Source organism: Falco cherrug, chromosome 5 (assembly GCF_023634085.1).
Source record: "Falco cherrug isolate bFalChe1 chromosome 5, bFalChe1.pri, whole genome shotgun sequence".
Lineage (NCBI taxonomy): Eukaryota > Metazoa > Chordata > Aves > Falconiformes > Falconidae > Falco > Falco cherrug.
In genome coordinates this window covers 37,213,262-37,232,241 of record NC_073701.1, presented here as the reverse complement: position 1 = coordinate 37,232,241, position 18,980 = coordinate 37,213,262, and the positions used below count along the sequence as shown (strand labels likewise).

General features: G+C 37.4%; 1 protein-coding gene across 3 annotated transcripts in view; it reads left to right on the top strand.

Moving 5' to 3' along the window:
• LUC7L2 (LUC7 like 2, pre-mRNA splicing factor) overlaps positions 1 to 18,268 on the top strand; it is a 35,586-nt gene extending 17,318 nt beyond the window's left edge. For 2 of the 3 annotated variants that reach the window (XM_055712501.1, XM_055712503.1), the window contains 8 exons: positions 3,962 to 4,060; positions 4,909 to 5,019; positions 5,695 to 5,838; positions 6,905 to 7,081; positions 9,342 to 9,433; positions 10,300 to 10,329; positions 11,205 to 11,399; positions 17,212 to 18,268. In XM_055712501.1, the coding sequence (XP_055568476.1) occupies positions 3,962 to 4,060; positions 4,909 to 5,019; positions 5,695 to 5,838; positions 6,905 to 7,081; positions 9,342 to 9,433; positions 10,300 to 10,329; positions 11,205 to 11,399; positions 17,212 to 17,404 (1,041 nt within the window). In that variant the 3' untranslated portion in view covers positions 17,405 to 18,268. The remainder of the gene's footprint in view (positions 1 to 3,961; positions 4,061 to 4,908; positions 5,020 to 5,694; positions 5,839 to 6,904; positions 7,082 to 9,341; positions 9,434 to 10,299; positions 10,330 to 11,204; positions 11,400 to 17,211) is intronic. The other variant, XM_055712502.1, reaches the window with a different exon arrangement.
• Positions 18,269 to 18,980: the final 712 nt, after the last annotated feature.

Sequence of the window (18,980 nt, the reverse complement as noted above, 5' to 3'; positions counted from 1 at the left end):
CATTTATTTTGCAGATGAGCTCTTCAAGTTCTCTATTGCCTAAGTCCTTGGCTTGCTCTTCAATATCTATTCATACTCATGTGATTATCTTCTTTTTTTTTTTAACCTGATTTGATTGAAGCAGAGCTATGCATCGTTGTTAAATTCAGTGTATGTAATCAATATTTCTGTATTAATACCAAAGGCATTCTTTCTGTTTTTTGGGTGAGATGACAATTATTACTAAATCATTTCATTATGAGGTTGTTTGGCATGAAAGACAAGTTGTCTAAACTTCAGCTCTGGGAAATCAAGTAGTTTTGATTGCCTGTCTAACGCTGAGAAATAGAGTAGTACAGAAAACGATGAAGTTATCGGTAGAAGGCACTAGTTTCTTAAGCAGAGCTTGGCAATAGCAACAGGACTCCTGACACCCTGCTTTGCCTCTTGGTTGCCTAGACTATTTTCTAGAATAATCTTCAGCAATAGCTTTCCCTTGTAAGAAAGATTCTCCAAATATGTAGGGTTTTATTCTGGTTTTAATCTTCAGTAGAAGTTCAGTAACTGCAAAAAACCCTAAAGCATGGCTTCACATATTCAATGAACTTCAGCTATGTCTAGCCTGTGGACTTGGATGTTCTCACCTTTATTTGCTTTACTTATCAGGACTCCTCTGTAAATATCTTTAAGTAGTGTAAGTCTGTCTGAAAGTCAGTGTATCAACAGTGAAATACAATTTATGTGCATTCTTTTTAAGGCTTCGTTAGTAGCTCAATGTCTGAACATTAGTCCCCCTCTTAGCCATCTTCCGTTCAAATTTAATTGATCTTTGAATGGCTGACTACAAATGCTGCTTCTTTGCCTCTAGGGGAGGGCACGTCTTTGCACTAAATCACAAGATGGACATGTGGAAAATGAAAAATAATGTGTCTTACTGTATCTTCTGTCCATTTCCATCTGTTGTCCATCTACTTTTCAGCTAGCCATGTGCTCTGCAATCCTGATCCAGCATAGACTTTTGACAGTAATGAATTGTCCCTGAGATGAGTTGTCTTTGCCTGATGTTGCATGATCTATGCCAGGAGAAGCACTTTTTAGCCTGATTTTGCAGTTGATATGCAAACTGGCTTAAGGGTTTTAAAGGTGTTTCTTTTATGTCTCTACATTGGGGTTTGCTAATTGAACTTTTAAGACAGAAACTTAGTAGTAATATTTCTGCAAAGGTACTTTCAAAGGATTAGCCAAAACTAGAATAGTGTTAAGGAGCAGTTCCAACAACAATACAACCTCTTAAGCAGCAAAGCTAATGAAAAAGAATCCTTTTCTCTTGTACCTGTTCGTTCTTGCGCTCTGTCTGTTATGCCACATGAGTATTTGTAATACTGCTCTCTGTTAGATCAAAAAGGGGAAGGGGAGCCAACATTTTTTGTCTTCTGATTGAGACATCTAACAAAAAGAAATCCTCTGTAACAGCCCTGCTAATACTAGTGAAGGTATTCAAGAGTTTCTGAAGTGGCATCTTGATAACTGTAAGAGGGACCTGCTGAAGTCCACCATTACATTTCCCCCTACATACTGTCAGCCCATCTGTTTGTGTGGCTGCCTGACAGTTGGACAAAGGTACACTGCTGAAAAATTGCCTCTGTTTTTGATTTGCTAACGTATGTTTTACCCAGTCAGTGCCTTGATTGTATTTAACTGCACAGGCAGATGTGCTGCCATGGGATGGCACAGCGCAGTAATAAAGGGAGGACAGAATTTTTTTCAGTAGTAATGCTTGCTTAGAGTCATTACCATCCTTTCAGGCTATGGATTTACAATTCCCAGTAAGAAGAAATCAGAAAATGTTCTTTTTTAAGGAGGGCAAATCCAACCCAAATAGAGCGAAAAGAAGCATAAAACACAAGTAAAGTGAACAGTGTGTTACAGTAGTATTATGTGGATTCTGCAATTTTTAGTGTGTGATGGAAGTTTTTAATGCATTTATTCTAAGTGTGTGTAGATTGCGTACTAGAATAGCATTTTTCTGATGCTGTGGTAGATGTGTTTCAGGCTTTTTGTCATTGTACTCAGATCTATTAAAGTGTGTCACTAGCCTTATCCATGCGTTTAGAACTGGAGCGCTTCACTTAAACAGGATTGGCCTCGAGTTTTACAAATTAACCTTAAATGGATCAGCATAAAGACAAGCTTTTCACAATTTTAGGAGGATTTTTTTAAAGTGTCTATTTTCAGATAATTTTACTATGTGAAATAATATTCTTTCATATTGCTTTCCTAGTACTGAAGTATTTTCCTGAAAGAACGCTGCAGTTTAAATAATGTCAGCATCTAATGACTTGGGAATACATATGTGTAATACTTCACTCAGCTTCAAGGTCTTTGTGGATTTGCATCAGTTAACACATTTGCTGAGGCCCTGTGTAGTTGCAAAAGGCCGAGCTAATTTTTTTCAGTATTGCAGTCAGATGTTCTCTATTGCAATCAAATGTTTTCTGGAAAACAGATTTATGGTGGCTGAATGGTATTGAAATAACTAGTTTATAAAAAACTTTGAAGTTAAAAATTCTGTATTTTAACAATGTTTATTCTGTCTCTTAACATTTGAAATAAACCAACAACTTCCATGAAAATGACTTCAATGGATTTGTTGAAACATCTAACTGATGATTTGAGAAGTTGAAAGCAGTTGCTGTTGGGGGGGGTTTACTATACTTGTGAGGCTTGAATTGCTACTTAAATGCAAGTACTTAATTGCTTAAAAAAAAAAAGATTTGGCTCAGGTCCAAATGACTGCCCGAAGTTTGAGTTAAAATCTATCTTTTATTTACAAAACTCACAACACAGGTTATTAATCATTTCAGCTTTGGTTCTAAAACTGTTACTAAACTACAACAGTAACAACTTTTTCCATCAGAGTTCAACTTGAATTACAGGCTTTCAGTGTTAAGAAAGGATTAATGTTTCTTCGTATTAAGTGAGCAGTGCTAAGAATGGACTTAACTGAAACTGCTGGTTTTAAGTGATACAACTAATAATCACTTTCAATGATTATATATCAACCTATGCTTTTGCAGAGAGCGTGCCTTGGTTTTATTCAGTTATGTTTCCATTACAAATTGGGTTTTTTGGTCATGTGCACATTGCTTTGTTTTGATCACCAAACTTTCATGGAACAGATGGAATTAGAATTCCTTATGCTATGTGGTATGCAAATTTCAATTTAAACCAGTATTTGTTACTTAGTAAGATTCTAGGTGCACTCTTCTCAGTGGAGTTGCATACAAGATTAGTGATGCAGCCTGCCTAGTTTTTTAAGTTCACGCTTCTTGCCTACCCTTCCTACAATGGTTTTAGATTACAAGTAAAATACCTATACTTTTTTTTCCCCGATTCTTGAACATAGTCCAACACTCTGCTTATCTTCACTCATCTGCAGAGTGTTTTGCCAGGATTTGATTTTTTGCTGTCTGTCTTGAAATGTTTCAAGAACAGTTTTTAAGCAGCACTTAAAGTGGTGCTATGGTTGTAGATGTTTCAGGTGATGAATATAACTGGAACACATACCATATAGAGTGTGCAGACTGTTCAGATCAAGCATTTGAACCATTTAATGGCCAGTTATTTGCAGGGAGCTTGGTTTTCCTAAGTTATTTTAATTCAATACAGGATGTCCCATTTCAGTCACTTTTTTGAATTTTCAATAAAACAAAAGTTTTGCAGAACATTAATGATACTTTAATGCAAACAGCTATCCTGGTAAGATAAGCTGTTCATTCTGTCTGCTTTTATTACTTCCTGATTCATGCATTTTTATTAAAGATCTAGTATTGTCTTACAGCTTTATTAAACTGTCCTGTCATTCCCATAGCAAAGATGATTTGCTTCAGAATATTTGACTGTTGAAGAAAATCATGCTGACTTCATTCCTTGTAACATTTCTGAAAAGTTTCACGCCACTTTCCCCTCTGTCTCTTTTCAGAGAATGGACCTTGGAGAATGTCTGAAGGTGCATGACCTGGCATTAAGGGCAGACTATGAAATAGCATCCAAAGATCAAGATTTCTTCTTTGAGCTTGATGTATGTATTTTGTCTTAATGGTGAAGAGGAAGCACAATGTTTTGTACCTAGTTGGATTAAACTGAGCAACAAAAGTTTGCAGACAGAGGGAAAACTTTTGGAAAGTAATTTTATAGAAAGAGGGAGAAACCATTGGCACTGTTAGATAAAGAAAGGATACATGCCTCTTCATGGCTATGTATGAGTATTGGTAGTTGGCTCTAGGCAGAACTGTTAACAGCCTTCCATGGAACAAATTATCATAAACCTGGATGCTGTCTTAGTGTTATAGCAAGCAAATGTTAAGGCTCTGTATGCTTTGAAGAGAATCATACTATGCTTATTGAAGAAAGTAATTTTGTATAGGGGATAGAAAAATCATATGCTATGTCCTAGTACACCATAGTTTGAGTAATACGGTTTTGAACTCCCAACTAGAAAGTTAGTCTCCACTAGCACAAAAAGTGTTGGGGTTTTTGTTGTTGTTCAGAGGGGTAGTGTTAATATGCTTAATAGCTTAAGACCCTAGTGAAAAAAGCTATGGTATTGCATGTATTGGCTGGATGAAGTGAACCCGAATATCCTTTGAAGAATTTTAATGCATGTTAGAAATGCTCACTTCTTAAGAGAAGACTTAAGACAGATTCACTTCCAAATTTCTGCAAATACTTAGAACTATGACATGTAGACTGATTTGTGAAGTGTGCATTAATGCGTGTGATTAGTCACCATAAACTGCTACTTTATTGTTTTACAAAGCTTTCACTAATTGAGAAAAAGTTAAGTCTTAATAAACCTGGAAAGTGTTAAGGCTAATGAAATACTCATGTTCTGGACAGCATTGATCAGTGTTCTTATTGATGTTTTAGGCAATGGACCACCTGCAGTCGTTTATTGCGGACTGTGACAGGAGAACAGAAGTGGCTAAGAAAAGACTAGCAGAAACCCAGGAAGAGATCAGTGCTGAAGTTGCAGCTAAAGTAAGCAACGTAAAACTAGTTCCTGAAGTCTCTTTGAGGGCCTGTTTTTATAAGGAGCCAACTTAAGGCTTTGGCAAGCTATCAAATCGGAAAATTCATCCTGAGGAGGGGAAAAAAAAAGACACTTTGTGTGTCCTTCCCAAAACTGCCTTTAAAGCATGGAGAGGAAAACACAGGGAAGAGAGATCTCTTGATTTATTTGAGCTCAGGCAAGTTGACACTCTGTGATACCGTGCCATACAAATTTAGTAATTCTTACACTTTTTGATCAAAACTTCATCCATAAAGTAAACAAAATTTGACATGATTTTCTCTAGATCTTGTAACTGGGGGAAAAAAAATTATAATTTTTCTGCACATATATGCACGTGGTAGGAGAAGTGGTTGTACGAACACTGATTTTGCAAGACTATGGTGTAGACAACAGTGTGGATTCCTTGAATTTTCTGAACAAAATCCTGCTCTGGAGTTGGTTCATAGACTTGGTAACTCAGCCTTTCTCTGTGTGTTTTTACCTGAGGCAACTTACCTTTCACTTTTACCTGGAGAAGTTATCTCTGCATGTTTCTTTTGATTCTCTTGTACTGATTTTGTATATAATAACTCAGTAGTAGTTCAGATTGTTTTCCATAATTAGAACCATTTCCTGTGTTAAGCCTTTCTTTGTCTTTCAAGGCTGAGAGAGTTCATGAGTTGAATGAAGAAATCGGGAAACTTCTGGCCAAAGTAGAACAGCTTGGAGCTGATGGGAATGTGGAAGAATCTCAAAAAGTAATGGATGAAGTGGAGAAGGCTCGGGTAAAGAAGAGAGAAGCAGAAGTAAGTTGATTGTTTAAGGTTTGGGGGATGGAGAGGGCAGGGTCCAATATTAAATTGGTTGGCATCTGTGTAATGCAAGATGTCTTATCTGCTGTCATTTCCTTAATTACTTCATATAATACTAAATAATTTGCTTTGCAGCATCCTGTACAGTTACAAATTTCTACCTTTAAATACACTGCTGTACTATTAAAATTACACTTACTTCCATAGATGATGCATTTATCTTAGTTTAGCTGTATTGGCCAGTTGTATCTGTGGATACTGCAGTTGCATCAGTTGGGCTGATTGTTCAGTCTCATGGCTCTTGCTGTGGCAATCCTTTGTGCCTTGTGCTGTGCTGACATGGCTCATCGTGGAAAGCTTCAGTGAACTGAACCATTGTCTTCATTGAAAGATAATTAGTCAGTGCCTTAAGTATCAGGCAAGTCAATGCAACCCTTGTAACGTTCAGGTGGCAGAATTCACCAAGAGCTTTTCCATATTGTATTTCACAAAGATACTTACATTTATAGAAACAAGTATCTGCAGTTGTTTCAATGGTACCAGAGGGGTTGCTGACAGTCTTACCTGTCTGTCATCTGAGTGTCTGTAGATAAATTTTGCTTGGATAACTTGTTTAATTAGTGTCTAAAATGCAGGTAGATTCTCAGGAAACTACTGCTCATTTAAACTGGGTTCAGAATTGGAACAGGTGTAATAGTTAAATAATAGTTTAACATAATAATTGTAGTGTTAATTTGTATTCATTATCACATGTGAAAAGGTTGTTCATCCTTCTAAGTAGTATGATCTTAAGTAAAGGTAATGACCATCCCACTTTGTTTAATTTGCAAAACCAGTTGCTGATGTTCTGGTTTTAAATATGGCCAATCTTCAAAATAGGAACCTGCCTTCTATCTTAATGAGACAGTTGATTTATGAATAGTGTGAATTAACTAAAGGGTGTGCTGGAGTACATTAAATTTTTTTACCTGTTCGTAGCGTATCTTTGGTAAAATGTGATCTTTGTACTTCTGTGCATTGAGAAATAACCATTAGCAATATTTCCCCCGCCCCCCCCCAGGAAGTATACAGGAATTCTATGCCTGCCTCCAGCTTTCAGCAGCAGAAGCTACGGGTTTGTGAAGTGTGCTCAGCTTACCTTGGTCTTCACGACAATGACCGACGACTTGCTGACCACTTTGGAGGAAAACTACATTTAGGATTTATTGAAATAAGAGAGAAGCTTGAGGAACTCAGGGTAAATCATTCTTAGATCTTTGTGTGTGTATATGTGTGTGCTCCTACTTAATTATTTGCCAGGCAACCTTAATGGAACATTTCTTTCAGAGTGTGTGAATTTTTTTTTTTTATTATTACTTTAAAATCTAGGATTTCACTAGTCTACAAAACACTAAACATTCTAATTTAATATCTTTTATCTGGATAATTTGATAAGATGACCTCTTTTGCTCTGAGGTATATTAAAACATGTTCAAAGTAAGACATCTTGGGAACAAAGAGTGTGATTCTACTTGTAAAATGGAGAACTGTATTTTGAATAACAGTGATGCAGAAACATGTGGCAGCCACAAGGGATAGCCAAATGGACTTCACTTTTAGCCAGTTGTTTGGCTAAAAGTAATAATGAATCTCTTGAAAATACAACATGTAATGGACCTAAGCAAGTGATACTTGATTTATTTAATTAGGATAAAATTTTAATAGGACTGGTGTTGAAATCCTCCTTTTTTGGTACCAGTACATAGGGAGGATGGTAACACACCGCAACGTTTTTTTTTGAAAAAGATCTGCAGAAATGCTTGGAGCTCATACAGCCTGCTGTGTGGTGAAAGATCAAAACTCTTATTTGTTTATTTTATCCAGACAAAGATTAGGAGGTGACACTCATTCTGTAGTTACCAAAACCTGAAAATGAGTTGGTTTTTTAAGTAATTTTTGCAGCTTAACTGACAAGAGACGAAATAAATAAGTTCCAACAGCTCAAGGCTGTGGCTATCCAAAGCCAGAATACAAAAAGATATATATCTTGAAGTCAGGCTAGCTATTGAAATAATTGTTATGGGGAGGTTGCATGTTCTCTGTAGCTTGAAGATTTGAAATCCAGTTGGAATATTATCCTAAACAACACTACCTTGACCAGAAATCACATACTAGAAGACTTAATGGAATTACATTCTAGACTTCTGGTATTCAGGAGGATGGATTTGGATGCAAGATGATGTCATTTATCATCTTATTATGCAAATTCTGGAGTGCAAGGCTCAATTAAGCATTTAACTGTAAAAGTCACTAAAGGCAAGAGCTAAACGAGTTGAAGCTCTATAAGCAGAAAATGCTGATACTGAGTTTGAATGTATTGGCTTGGTCTCTATTTCATAATATTCCAGCTGTCTTGCATGGATACTGAGACTTACCCTTTGGAAATCCCAACTCTTTCTGTTTACTTCATTGGCAATTTAGGCTCCCAAATACAGCTTCTGTAACTTAAGCCTTAGATGTCTAGAACAGATCGTGTGTGCTTCCTATCATCCCTCCATGAAATTATGCAGAGTCACTTGAATAAGAAACCTTGCTTGTAGTTACTGATATTGCACAAGGAAGTATAGATACAATTTGACATAAAGGGTTGAAATAACTGATGATTTACACCATTTGGAAAAAAAATGCATGGATAATTATTTCACATTCCCAAAGCATCAATAAAATAATCTTTTGAAGTACTTCGCTAACAAAAAAAGAAAACAATAACTATCCCCTCCTTCCTCAGAGCTCTCCTCAGAGATCTAATCAAGATGCTGCTGGGGCAATTCCACATCTCAGAAGAAGGTCTTTACAAAGAGTTGAATTTCTTGCATCATGTCCAGAAGGTGGCGAGACTTGGGTTTGGCCAGATCTCCAGTTGTGAGTTCCACATCTGAGGGCCCTCTACTGAGCGTGCCTTGTCCCCAGTAGTAGTGAGTTCAACCTGGGGGCTATCAGCTGAAGCATCCTTTCTAATTATATGTCTCATGTTCACAATACGGAAACAAGTAGCTTCAAAACTAGCTATGAGTCCAACCAAGTCCTTTAAGACTAAGGATTTCTTTATGTCACAGCATAGCTGAAGGAGTTAATAAAACAATTAACTCTCCCAGTTCTGATTCCTTTCTATCTCTCCCCAGTAGCCAAAATATGATAGGATTGGCATAGAAACTCTCACATTAAAGGCATGACTGATTGCTCTGACTTCCCTTTTGTGGAAAACTTAATATAACTATAAATTTCAGGTATTGTTGTAACACCTATCTATCTGCTGCAGCGCCTCTGCAATAACTTCTGTTTCTTGGGGAGAAAAACCCACAGATACATATACTGAGGAAGAGAGAGGGAATAATATACACACAGCAAAGGGAATATACATGAGGGAGAGAACTGAATGTTAACTGTCTAGATTATTTTTATAGCACCTTCCTTTGAGAAATTTTGAAATGTAACTTAATGTATTCCTTTGCTTTTAGAGGATTGTGGCTGATAAACAAGAGAAACGAAATCAGGAACGTCTGAAACGTAGAGAGGAGAGGGAAAGAGAAGAAAGGGAGAAACTAAGGAGGTAGGGATCTATTTTAATTGCGTATACATAATGACTAATTTAAGTTTAATGGGTCAACTGTGATGTAGTTCGTACACATTTCTAAATCGGAAGAATCACAATAGTCTGCATTCCTTGGAAACTTAAAAAGACATGAAATTCGCTCTCAATCCAACTCTTAAAATGTCAATTGCTTTTATAGAAAGCCCTTTTTAAAAACTACAGATAGAAGTGTCTCTACATATTTGAACAAATGGCCTTTGAATGAGGTGATTTTCAGGTGTGTACCTTGTTTTGAGACCTGACAGATGTGAGCTTACATGCATGTGAGCTTCTAACATCTGATAGAGGTTATTTTCTTTATAGATATTAGATATTGGAAGTAGTTGAATGTATGACTGAGGAAAGTAATTCCCTGTTCCTCTGTGAAGTAGTTTCCAGGCCTTGTGGGGCTAGAGCAGAATGGAATCTGAACTGCAGTTCTCTTGACCTGTTAGCTTCAGAGGTCAACAATATAAACTTTTGAAATCTATTGCAGTCTGATAATACATGCCTGACAAATAAGGGAGTACTGACTTGAACTGTAAGCTTTTTCTGTGGGAGGAGTGGGAATAAAGAGGCAGGTTAGATTTTCTTTGGGGTTCATAGTATGGTGGGCTCAAAAATAAATGAAAAAACAACAAACACAAAACAATTGTCAGAGGGATGTGTTTCCTGGTAAGTATGTTACAAAAATGATCACACCAAATAAAAGACCTTTAAATAATTGCTAGTAAAATAAGAAATGCAGTAACAGGTCCAACTAGTCTGGTTTATTATTACTAAATTGTACTCTAATTGATAAGTTCTGTAAGAAAAATTGATTTACTATTTTCCATTTATTTTAGGTCCAGATCCCACAGCAAACATACCAAAAGGTATATAAATCTGCAGACAAGGAATACCATAAGTGAAGCCAGCCTTTCACAAGATGGAACATTATAAATTTATTTAGAAACTATTAGTTTAAGATATCCATCTTTACAGACAAAGCATTCTGTTATATAATCATCTCTCTGTGTTTATACAGTATTTATCACCATGCTACTGAGTTTATACACATACATATATTTTGTGGCTACTACAATGCAACTTTTTGTCCCAAATAACACTTATAACACAGAGAATTAAACACGGGCTTCTCTTTTGAAGAAAGAGGAATATCTTTCGGTGAAAATCCATGTTCTTAAAACCCTAAGCACCAGGTTAACTCTCAAGAGATGACCCATTAATAGTACAGGCTTTCTTCCTAACCTGCACAGTTGAAGGTCACTGGTGAAGTATTATTGCAAAGTGATTGATTTTTTTTTTTTTTTTTTTAAGGAAAGAAAAATAATCATTAATTTGTATGGTGTTTAGAACCTTCCAGACTAGTTTTATTGTAGTAGCTATGGGGAAGGATAGAGTTCTGTTTTCTCAGAACATCATATTACCTAGGTTCTGGCAGATGATCCCTATCACTGTATCATGAAGTTCCACAACTTTGCCTGAGGAAGACAAGATTTTAAAATTTTAAACAGTTTTTTTTCTAGATGTTTAATTCCTTTCAAAATATTAATTAGAATATTAATATAAATATCTAAATAATTGTAGGCTTTCCATTCTGCCTGTGATAAGACAATGCGGTAGCTCTGAACCCTGCAGACCATCCTTTGTATGGATTTGCTTATGCATGGAGTGCATAGTGTTCACAGTGCACTGATGGAGTAGCTAGGTGAATGCAGTGTCTGGTTTAAGTCTTTTCTGTTCCTAGATCTAGGTCCCGAGATCGCCGCAGACATCGGTCTCGCTCAGCCTCCCGGGAACGAAAGAGAAGAACTCGCTCCAAATCCCGTGAGAAACGCCATCGTCACAGGTCTCGCTCTAACAGCCGCAGCCGGAGTCGCAGCCATCATAGAAGCAGGCATAGTTCCAGGGAGCGAAGCCGAGAACGCAGCTCCAAAAAGAGGTAAATGTTGAGCTAGAAATAAATTACTTTTACTAGATGCCCGATGAGAATTTTCACACTAAATAGTTTACATTTACCAGTTGGTAATTTAAACACGTTTTGAGACTGTCACAGATTTCAGTTACACCTTTAACATATTTGTGGTTTGACATGTGACATACCATAGCGTTTGGGGGGTTTTGTTTTGGTTTGTTTTTTTAAATAAAAATAGTAGTGTTATGTATTATTTCTGGTTTGGACGAGTGATATAAGGTATTGGTGTCAAGTTAATAATACTACTAGCTTCCTGCAGTGTAGAAAGTGAAACAGCTGATCTCCTTTTGAACCCAGGGATATCAGCAGTTGTCTTACTATCATACATTTGGATTTTCCCTTGGGCTTTTATTCCCAGTACCAGAGCCCATCAGCTGTGTACTGCACCAGACAAAACCAGGTTTAGCTATACCTGAAATAAACTTGTTGCGTTGCATCTGAAGGTGTTGCTTTGCAAGGAAAGTGGCTCAACATCTCATTGAAGGATTACTGTAGAGAGCACTGTGGGGCTGTTGCTTTTGAATGACTTGATTGCTCTCTGCTCCTGAGGATTTGCTGGTTTATTTTAGATGAGTGAGGTAAGCATGATTTAGAAGAGTGTTGGAATTGCACAATGAAGCATGTGGTAGGGAGGTCTGCTTATAACCAGGATTCCTTTCTTGTATAGGTCAGCCACCATGACTTAGATTTGAGTGCAGTACAGTGTATGGGGTTCCCAGTCTTAAACCCTTGACAGACTGTTCACTTGCAAGAAGACAAAAGATCTGGTTTTGAAGTGGCCACCCATGCAGGGTTTATAATTCAAATGATTTTAGGACTTAACATCACCGAGAATGGAGAAGTGTATGTTGAATATGTTCAACTATCTCCTGGGCTCTTTGCCGTAAAAATGAGCTGCTTTCTTCCTGGAGTAGGTAGGTGACTGTAGTCCCATTGTGCTCTGTAAGAGAGCATAAAAGATAGGGTTGGTCCAAGTCTTTTGTTTCCTTCTTTTTGTTGCAGGTGGATAGAGCGCTGGACATTTAAGCTTTAGTTCACATAATCAATAGGGTCCAGTATTTAAAATTCTTCAGAGTGTTCTTTAGTGTCCTAAAGTCAACATTTTGGATTCAGCAATTTCCATCTTGATTGTAGCCTATCATTACAAGTTATCCTAAAGAGCCTGCCTCTTCAAGCCATTCACACTAGCAGATTAGCAGATCTTCAAACCCATAGGTTTTCAGTCTTAAAATAGACATTTTCCTTTAAATCAGTACACTTGTTAACTTGGATAAACCAGTGTGTAGAGCATATGCTGAAATTGCCTTTAATTCTTCAGCTTGGAAGTTCAGCCTTGCAAGACGCAATTGCAGTCCTTCAAAGAAAACTATACTCATTGATTTTTCTAGGATTCTCATTGTAGTATGAAATGTGCAATGGAAATGATGCATTGTCTTCTGTATTGGCACAGAAATGTGTAAGAACAAGGAAAAGGTGTGGTCCATTGGTGCTGTCCATACAACAGTAAATGTCAGTCTCAGCTGCCAAAGGTGAATTGAAAAAGCACAAGGTGATGTGAAGATGAAGTCAGTGTCCTTTTGCAAGATACTATCAAAGAATAAGCCCTTCAAGCCTTGTGTTGTGTGAATGAATTAAAAAATATACTTCAGGGCACAAGATTTTAACCTTACCATATTCAGTACTGTAAATATATCTCCTGATGTCAGCTTCTGCCCTGAAGAAATGAGACACATCTGTGTTGGAAGGATCCCTGGTACAAATAAGAAGTTTGCATTACTGTGAACTTGAGGGGAAAATGTGCCATCATTAGCAGCTCATACCTCTTATTTCTCTGAAGTCAAACAATATTTTTGCTCTTAAATTATGTGTATTATGTTTTCAAGAGACTGAAGAATCCTTAGAGCTGTGATCTTGTTGCATTGGGACCTGGATAGCTATTGAACTTGCAGCCAGGCTCTCTCCTTTTTAGAGATGCTGTTCTAGCCTTTAGAGCTGCTTTTCACATGAATGTGGGAGAAATGTTTCCGTTGAATGCCATACCACTGTTGATGCTGGAATCAAAAATAAACTTGAATTTGCAGGCTCAAATGTATTATACTAACTTGTCTCCCAAGAGCTCTTTTTCTAGTCCAGGGAAGTACTTGTTGCCAAATCCTTTTTTGGTTGTGGGGCTTTTTTGTGTGTGTTTGGGTTTTTTTTTGATTGATAGGAATTTCTTAAAATCCTGATAATACTTTTATTCAAGCCTGACTGTCTTAAGCTCAAAATAGTAATTTGTCCAAGGAATTCTGGCCAAGAATACTCTGGAGAATAAAAGACACACTCCAGCAAAGTCAACTTCTTCAGGGAGCCTTTTGGTTTTGAATAACCAAATAAATTCAAATCTGGGAACGCAGTGCTTTTACCAAATCCTTGCAAAAGAGCACTGTGACAGTAGAAGTAACAGAAAGAAGCTGAAAGCTGCAGCTGTTGCAGCCCATGGTGTCACTAATTCTAGGGCCTTAAGAGAAGTGTGGAGTTGTGGTTGCTACATGGGAAGAGTTGCATCATTTTACGTTGACGGTAAAGCCTTCTAGTGTGATTTTTGGGCTTGATTAAAGTACCATAAAATACAGTTATTTTAGACTGCTGAATCGTGCTCTAAAAGCTCTTTTGTGTCTGAGAGGTTTTTTTCAGTTTTGGTCACATCCATTATGGCTTCAACATGTAAGCGTACTAGGCAATTAGACTCCGTACTAGAGAAGCACTTTGATGTGCTTCTCCTGTAAGTCATTTTCCCATTTTGTTCTGTATAACAGCATTATCACAGGCAAACACACAGTGAGTATTATGTTTGCAGTAAACTGCAGTTGCTTCTGGTCTTCCTGTCCACCCTTCTTCAGAAAGTATTTTCTGAAGAACCTTTCACATAAAATTAGACACTGCCACCTCATAAGATACTTCTTCATTTTGAAAGTAAAGGTATGTTTGTTGTGTGCTATATCTGAGGAATACATAAATTTGTCTGGCAAACCTCTTTTCTTTGACCTGTATCATCATTCACCCTATGAACAGGTGGCTAGATTTAAGTATCTTAATGGCTGGGATCTGATTTCAAATTTATCAGTAGAAGGAGCAGACATCCACACTCTGTGGGCACAACTGAACATATACAGAGTATCTGGCAACAGTAGCAATGTGGTTAAGATAATGGGAACGCACCTGGTATGGGAACGCATCTGGTAGTGACAGCAACATGCCTATGGTAATAGGAACCCTAGTCTACCCAGGCTTGAATTACTGGCTCATCAAAAGCACGTCTAAATAAAGCCCTGCTTTTCCTCACTGTTAGCTGTAAGTTCCAAATAACTAAAATTAATTATATTTTCATTAGAAACAAAATACATAACTTGTACTTCTTGATTTGCAATGTGAATGTTTGCAATTAGATGTTGAGATGCATCCTCGCTGGCAAGATCAATCATGACAGCAGGCCTAAATATGGGTAAATTGTGTGATGGTTGTATCAGTATGCTTGAGCCCACTTACAAGAATTCATGTGACGTGGGCTAATGCACTGCCATAAGATACTGTATGGACAAACAGAGTCCTGGAAGTCATAGGGTGGGGCTTCATTTTACTTTGTTTTAGATTACTAGGTCAGATGTAAGTCTCATGAGTCTCATTACAGACTTATCTGACATAATTTTGTGTCTATTTTAAGATAAGGCAAATTGTGCCTTAAAATATTTCTTGTGCTAACTGTTAAGGAAATCTGGCTGATGTCTGTACTGCAGACATTTAAAGCTGGATGAGATAGATCCTACTCTTAGCATATAGATTATTTATATATTTTTTTTAAAAAAAAATATCCTTCAGATCCTGGTTGACAACAGAATATTCCAGCCCCGTGCTAATTCTCTGCTGTGGCAGAGAAGTACAGACTTCACTTTTTTCTTTCTTTTTTTTTCTTTCTTTTTTTTTTTTTTTTTTTATTTTTTTTTGAGGAGAAAGCCAGTGGGGGGAGCACAGGCCCATATAGTCAAACATCTTACTCTTTGGAAGGTTTGAAACTGCAGCTACATCTTTTCCTGCTTTCCTAGATCTGGCAGGATTCTTCCAGAATGCCAAAGCTGCCCTGGGATTTCTGTCAAAGGCTGGAGATGGGTTTTTTGTCAGACTCAATGCAGGCACCCACAGATACTGTCTTGGAACCAGTATCACATATTAGAGCCTAATTCTTAGTTACGGCGGTGTGGATGCTGCCCACATATCTGGTGAAAGGGTCTGTTTCTGCTGAAGAATTCACTTGGATCAGTTAGGAAGTAATGCCTTCCAAGCATTCTAGATAATGTAAGTCTAGCAGAGGTTCTGGTTCTAAAGGCTATACCTTTATTCCTTGCCCTTGAGGAAGGCAGGAATGGTATTTTAATTCCAAGTCTTCTAGTAGTAATGCTGCTTGCTAAAACAGTTGTATAAACTTTCACATCACTATGCTGTGATTCATTAAAACCAGTCTTGCTTCTTGTCAGCTGATTAGAGATTCATCTCTAGATCATCTAGAGATGGGATGGCTGGACAAATTAATCTTGTATTCCTCCAAAAATGTGTTGAATGAAAAGGCAAAGCTGTGGGTGGCATCACATCCGATCTGTCTGCCTATTTTAGGATTAATTACTAGAGTTAGCCCAAGTCAACCAGTTTGGAAGCACTGTTACTTCTTCAGGGGACTTGCAGCACAAAATACTTGTCAAATAGCTGTATTAATTCCAGTATTAACTTCTTATTTACCACATAGTTCCTCTTCCTAATTTGATGTGTAGTTTGTGGAATAGAAGTAATGCCTGTGGATCTCTGTGTTTGCAAATATTAAGTCCTGCTAAACACTGCATTGTGGGGAAAGTAATCTTTGCAGCTGAGGAACCAAAATGAAAGGCCAGTTTGTAAGCTTATAAAAGGAAGCTCAAGAGCATTTTGCAGACTTCAGTTTTGAAGCTTTGTGGTGATCACAGTAATTCCCTGTAAGAGGAGAGAGTACAGTCTTACTGCCGGTACACCAGATTTTTTGACTCGGAAATTAAGGGCTAGCTTTATAGCACGCTGTTAAGATTTTTCTGTGCAAGTATGCATTAGAATCTTTTATGATTCTACAATTTCAGACTACATGGATTATTGAACAGAACAGCTATTTTCTGGCTCCATTGTAAAGATTTTGGAAATCCCTATTACCAGAGTAAAATAATCGAAAAACAATACACACCCCCAACACTGCAAAATCACACAAGGGATAATTCTTCTAACCAAACCTAATTGTAGCACAGATTCCAGGTTTGGCTTATATTTGTGAAGTAATAGCCTCATTCTAGAATTATGCAACTTAATTTCCCTCTGCATTTAATCAAACTTCCATTTTTAAACAAATCTAAGTTTGTAATTTGTATACGAGATAGACTAGACATTCTTCTCAAGCTAGAGACTACAGATGAAAAATTTCAATTAAACTTCTGTTGATGCAAGCTTGAGGGTAGTGGTTGAAAATAAGAGATTTAGTGAAGCATGTTGACCTTAATCTGGGCTCTCTAATAAAGGTAGATTAAATTCTGTCTCTAACAATATTTGTCTTGTAATTGGAAGTAGGAAAGGGAGAAGAGTAGAATGATTTCTGATGTCTTCTCATACACTTCTATTTATATAAATCTAAAGTTTGTTGGAAAAAGAAGAAAAATAAAAAATGAAAATTATGTTTGGTAGCTACAGATTCATGACTGACTTGAATTCTTGAATTTACTGCACTTTTCAGATCCTCAAAAGAAAGATCTTCCAGAGACAAAGAACGTTCAAGAGATCGTGATAGAACATCACGTGATAAAGATAGAAGCCCAAGAGAGAGGTCACCACGAGATTTCAAAGACAAGAAACGTTCTTATGAAAGTGCTAATGGCCGATCGGAAGACCCAAGGAGCTCAGAAGAGCGTGAAGCAGGGGAGATATAACTGGCTGTATATTCACCTGATCTCTAGCTTCCTATGGAGTTGCATACTATGGTTTAGTTTACAGTTGTTCAAAGGGACACCAGTGAGCAGTTCCAGACACTGATCCAACTAGGGTAGATGTACAGTATATAAAAGTGGTTATAACCAAGTCAGAATTAAACCCCATCAATTAATGATGCCTAAAGCTGGGTCCTGGACTTCCACTAAGTTGTAAAACTTTTCTGAAAGATTTCTCTTTATTCAGGACAACAGTTTTATGTACCAAGATGCAGATCTCGATGTTTTTAATCTCCTTTCCAATACAAGTTAGTGAACAAATTATATTGTACTACTTGCCTTGGGTGCTTTTGAACCTTTATAAATTCTCCAATTCTGCTCCAGTCAAAACAGCAGCATTGAAAGGTTGTATTTGGGGGAATTTTTTTTTTGTTTGCTTTTTTTGTAAGAGGGTGGGTGGATGGATATTAACTTTTACTCTAAGGTTATGTTCCCAGTGATTTTTTCTGTTTGTTTGGGAACCTAGGAGTTGATTACAGTGGGAACATTTAGACAGAAATGTGTGCTGGAGAAAGCGGAAATGTCTTTTTACAGTGCCTATTTAGACTTGGAAATTGAACAGCTGTTGCATTACATCTTTTTTATTTCTACTTAAATTTTGAAATCAAAGCCAGTCCCATATCTGTACCATTTGATTGGTATGTGTTCAATATATTTGTTTTTTTCCATAAGGACTCTCTGCTTTTTCTTGTGGGATACATCCTTAATTGTATTAAAAACAAAACAAAAAACCAGCAGAACCAATCAATTGAAGAACAAATAAAAAAAAAATAAAGGAAACCACATTGTCCAATAACTTAAGAAGGATATACTGGTCTCTTAAGGTGGTCACTAAAAAAACTAACATTTGGTTATTAGCATTTTTAACACAGAGATGTGCTCTAGGAGAAGCAATCTCTCTGATTATAATCCTGAACATCCTAAGATGTTCAAAGTCAAAACCATGTGGTTTTGACTAACTAGCTAACACTAACTCCTTAAATGACTTCAGTTTCAAAAAGCACCGTTTCATTTACGTCAAGCTGCCTTTACATAAAATCACAGAATGGTTTGGGTTGGAAGGGACGATAAAGGTCATCTAGTTCCAACCCCTCACCATGGGCAGGGACACCTTCCCCTGGACCAGGTTGCTCAAGGCCCCATCCCACCTGGCCTTGAACACTTTCAGGGATGGGGCATCTACACTTTCTCTGGGCAGCTTGTTCCAGTGTCTCACCACCCTCGCAGTGAAGAATTTCTTCCTTCTATCTAATCTAAATCTACCCTTTTTCAGCTTAAAGCCGTTACCCCTTGTCCTATCACTAAGTGTCTCTGTATAAAGTCCCTCTCCAGCTTTCTTGTTAGGCACCCTTTAGGTACTAGGAGGCCATTATAAGGTCTTCGTGGAGCCTTCTCTTTTCCAGGCTCAACCCCCACTCTCTCTGCCCATCTTCACAGGAGCGGTGCTCCAGCCTTCTGATCAAATCTTCATGGCCCTCTGCACCTGCTCCAACAGGTCCATGTCCTTCTTATACAGGGG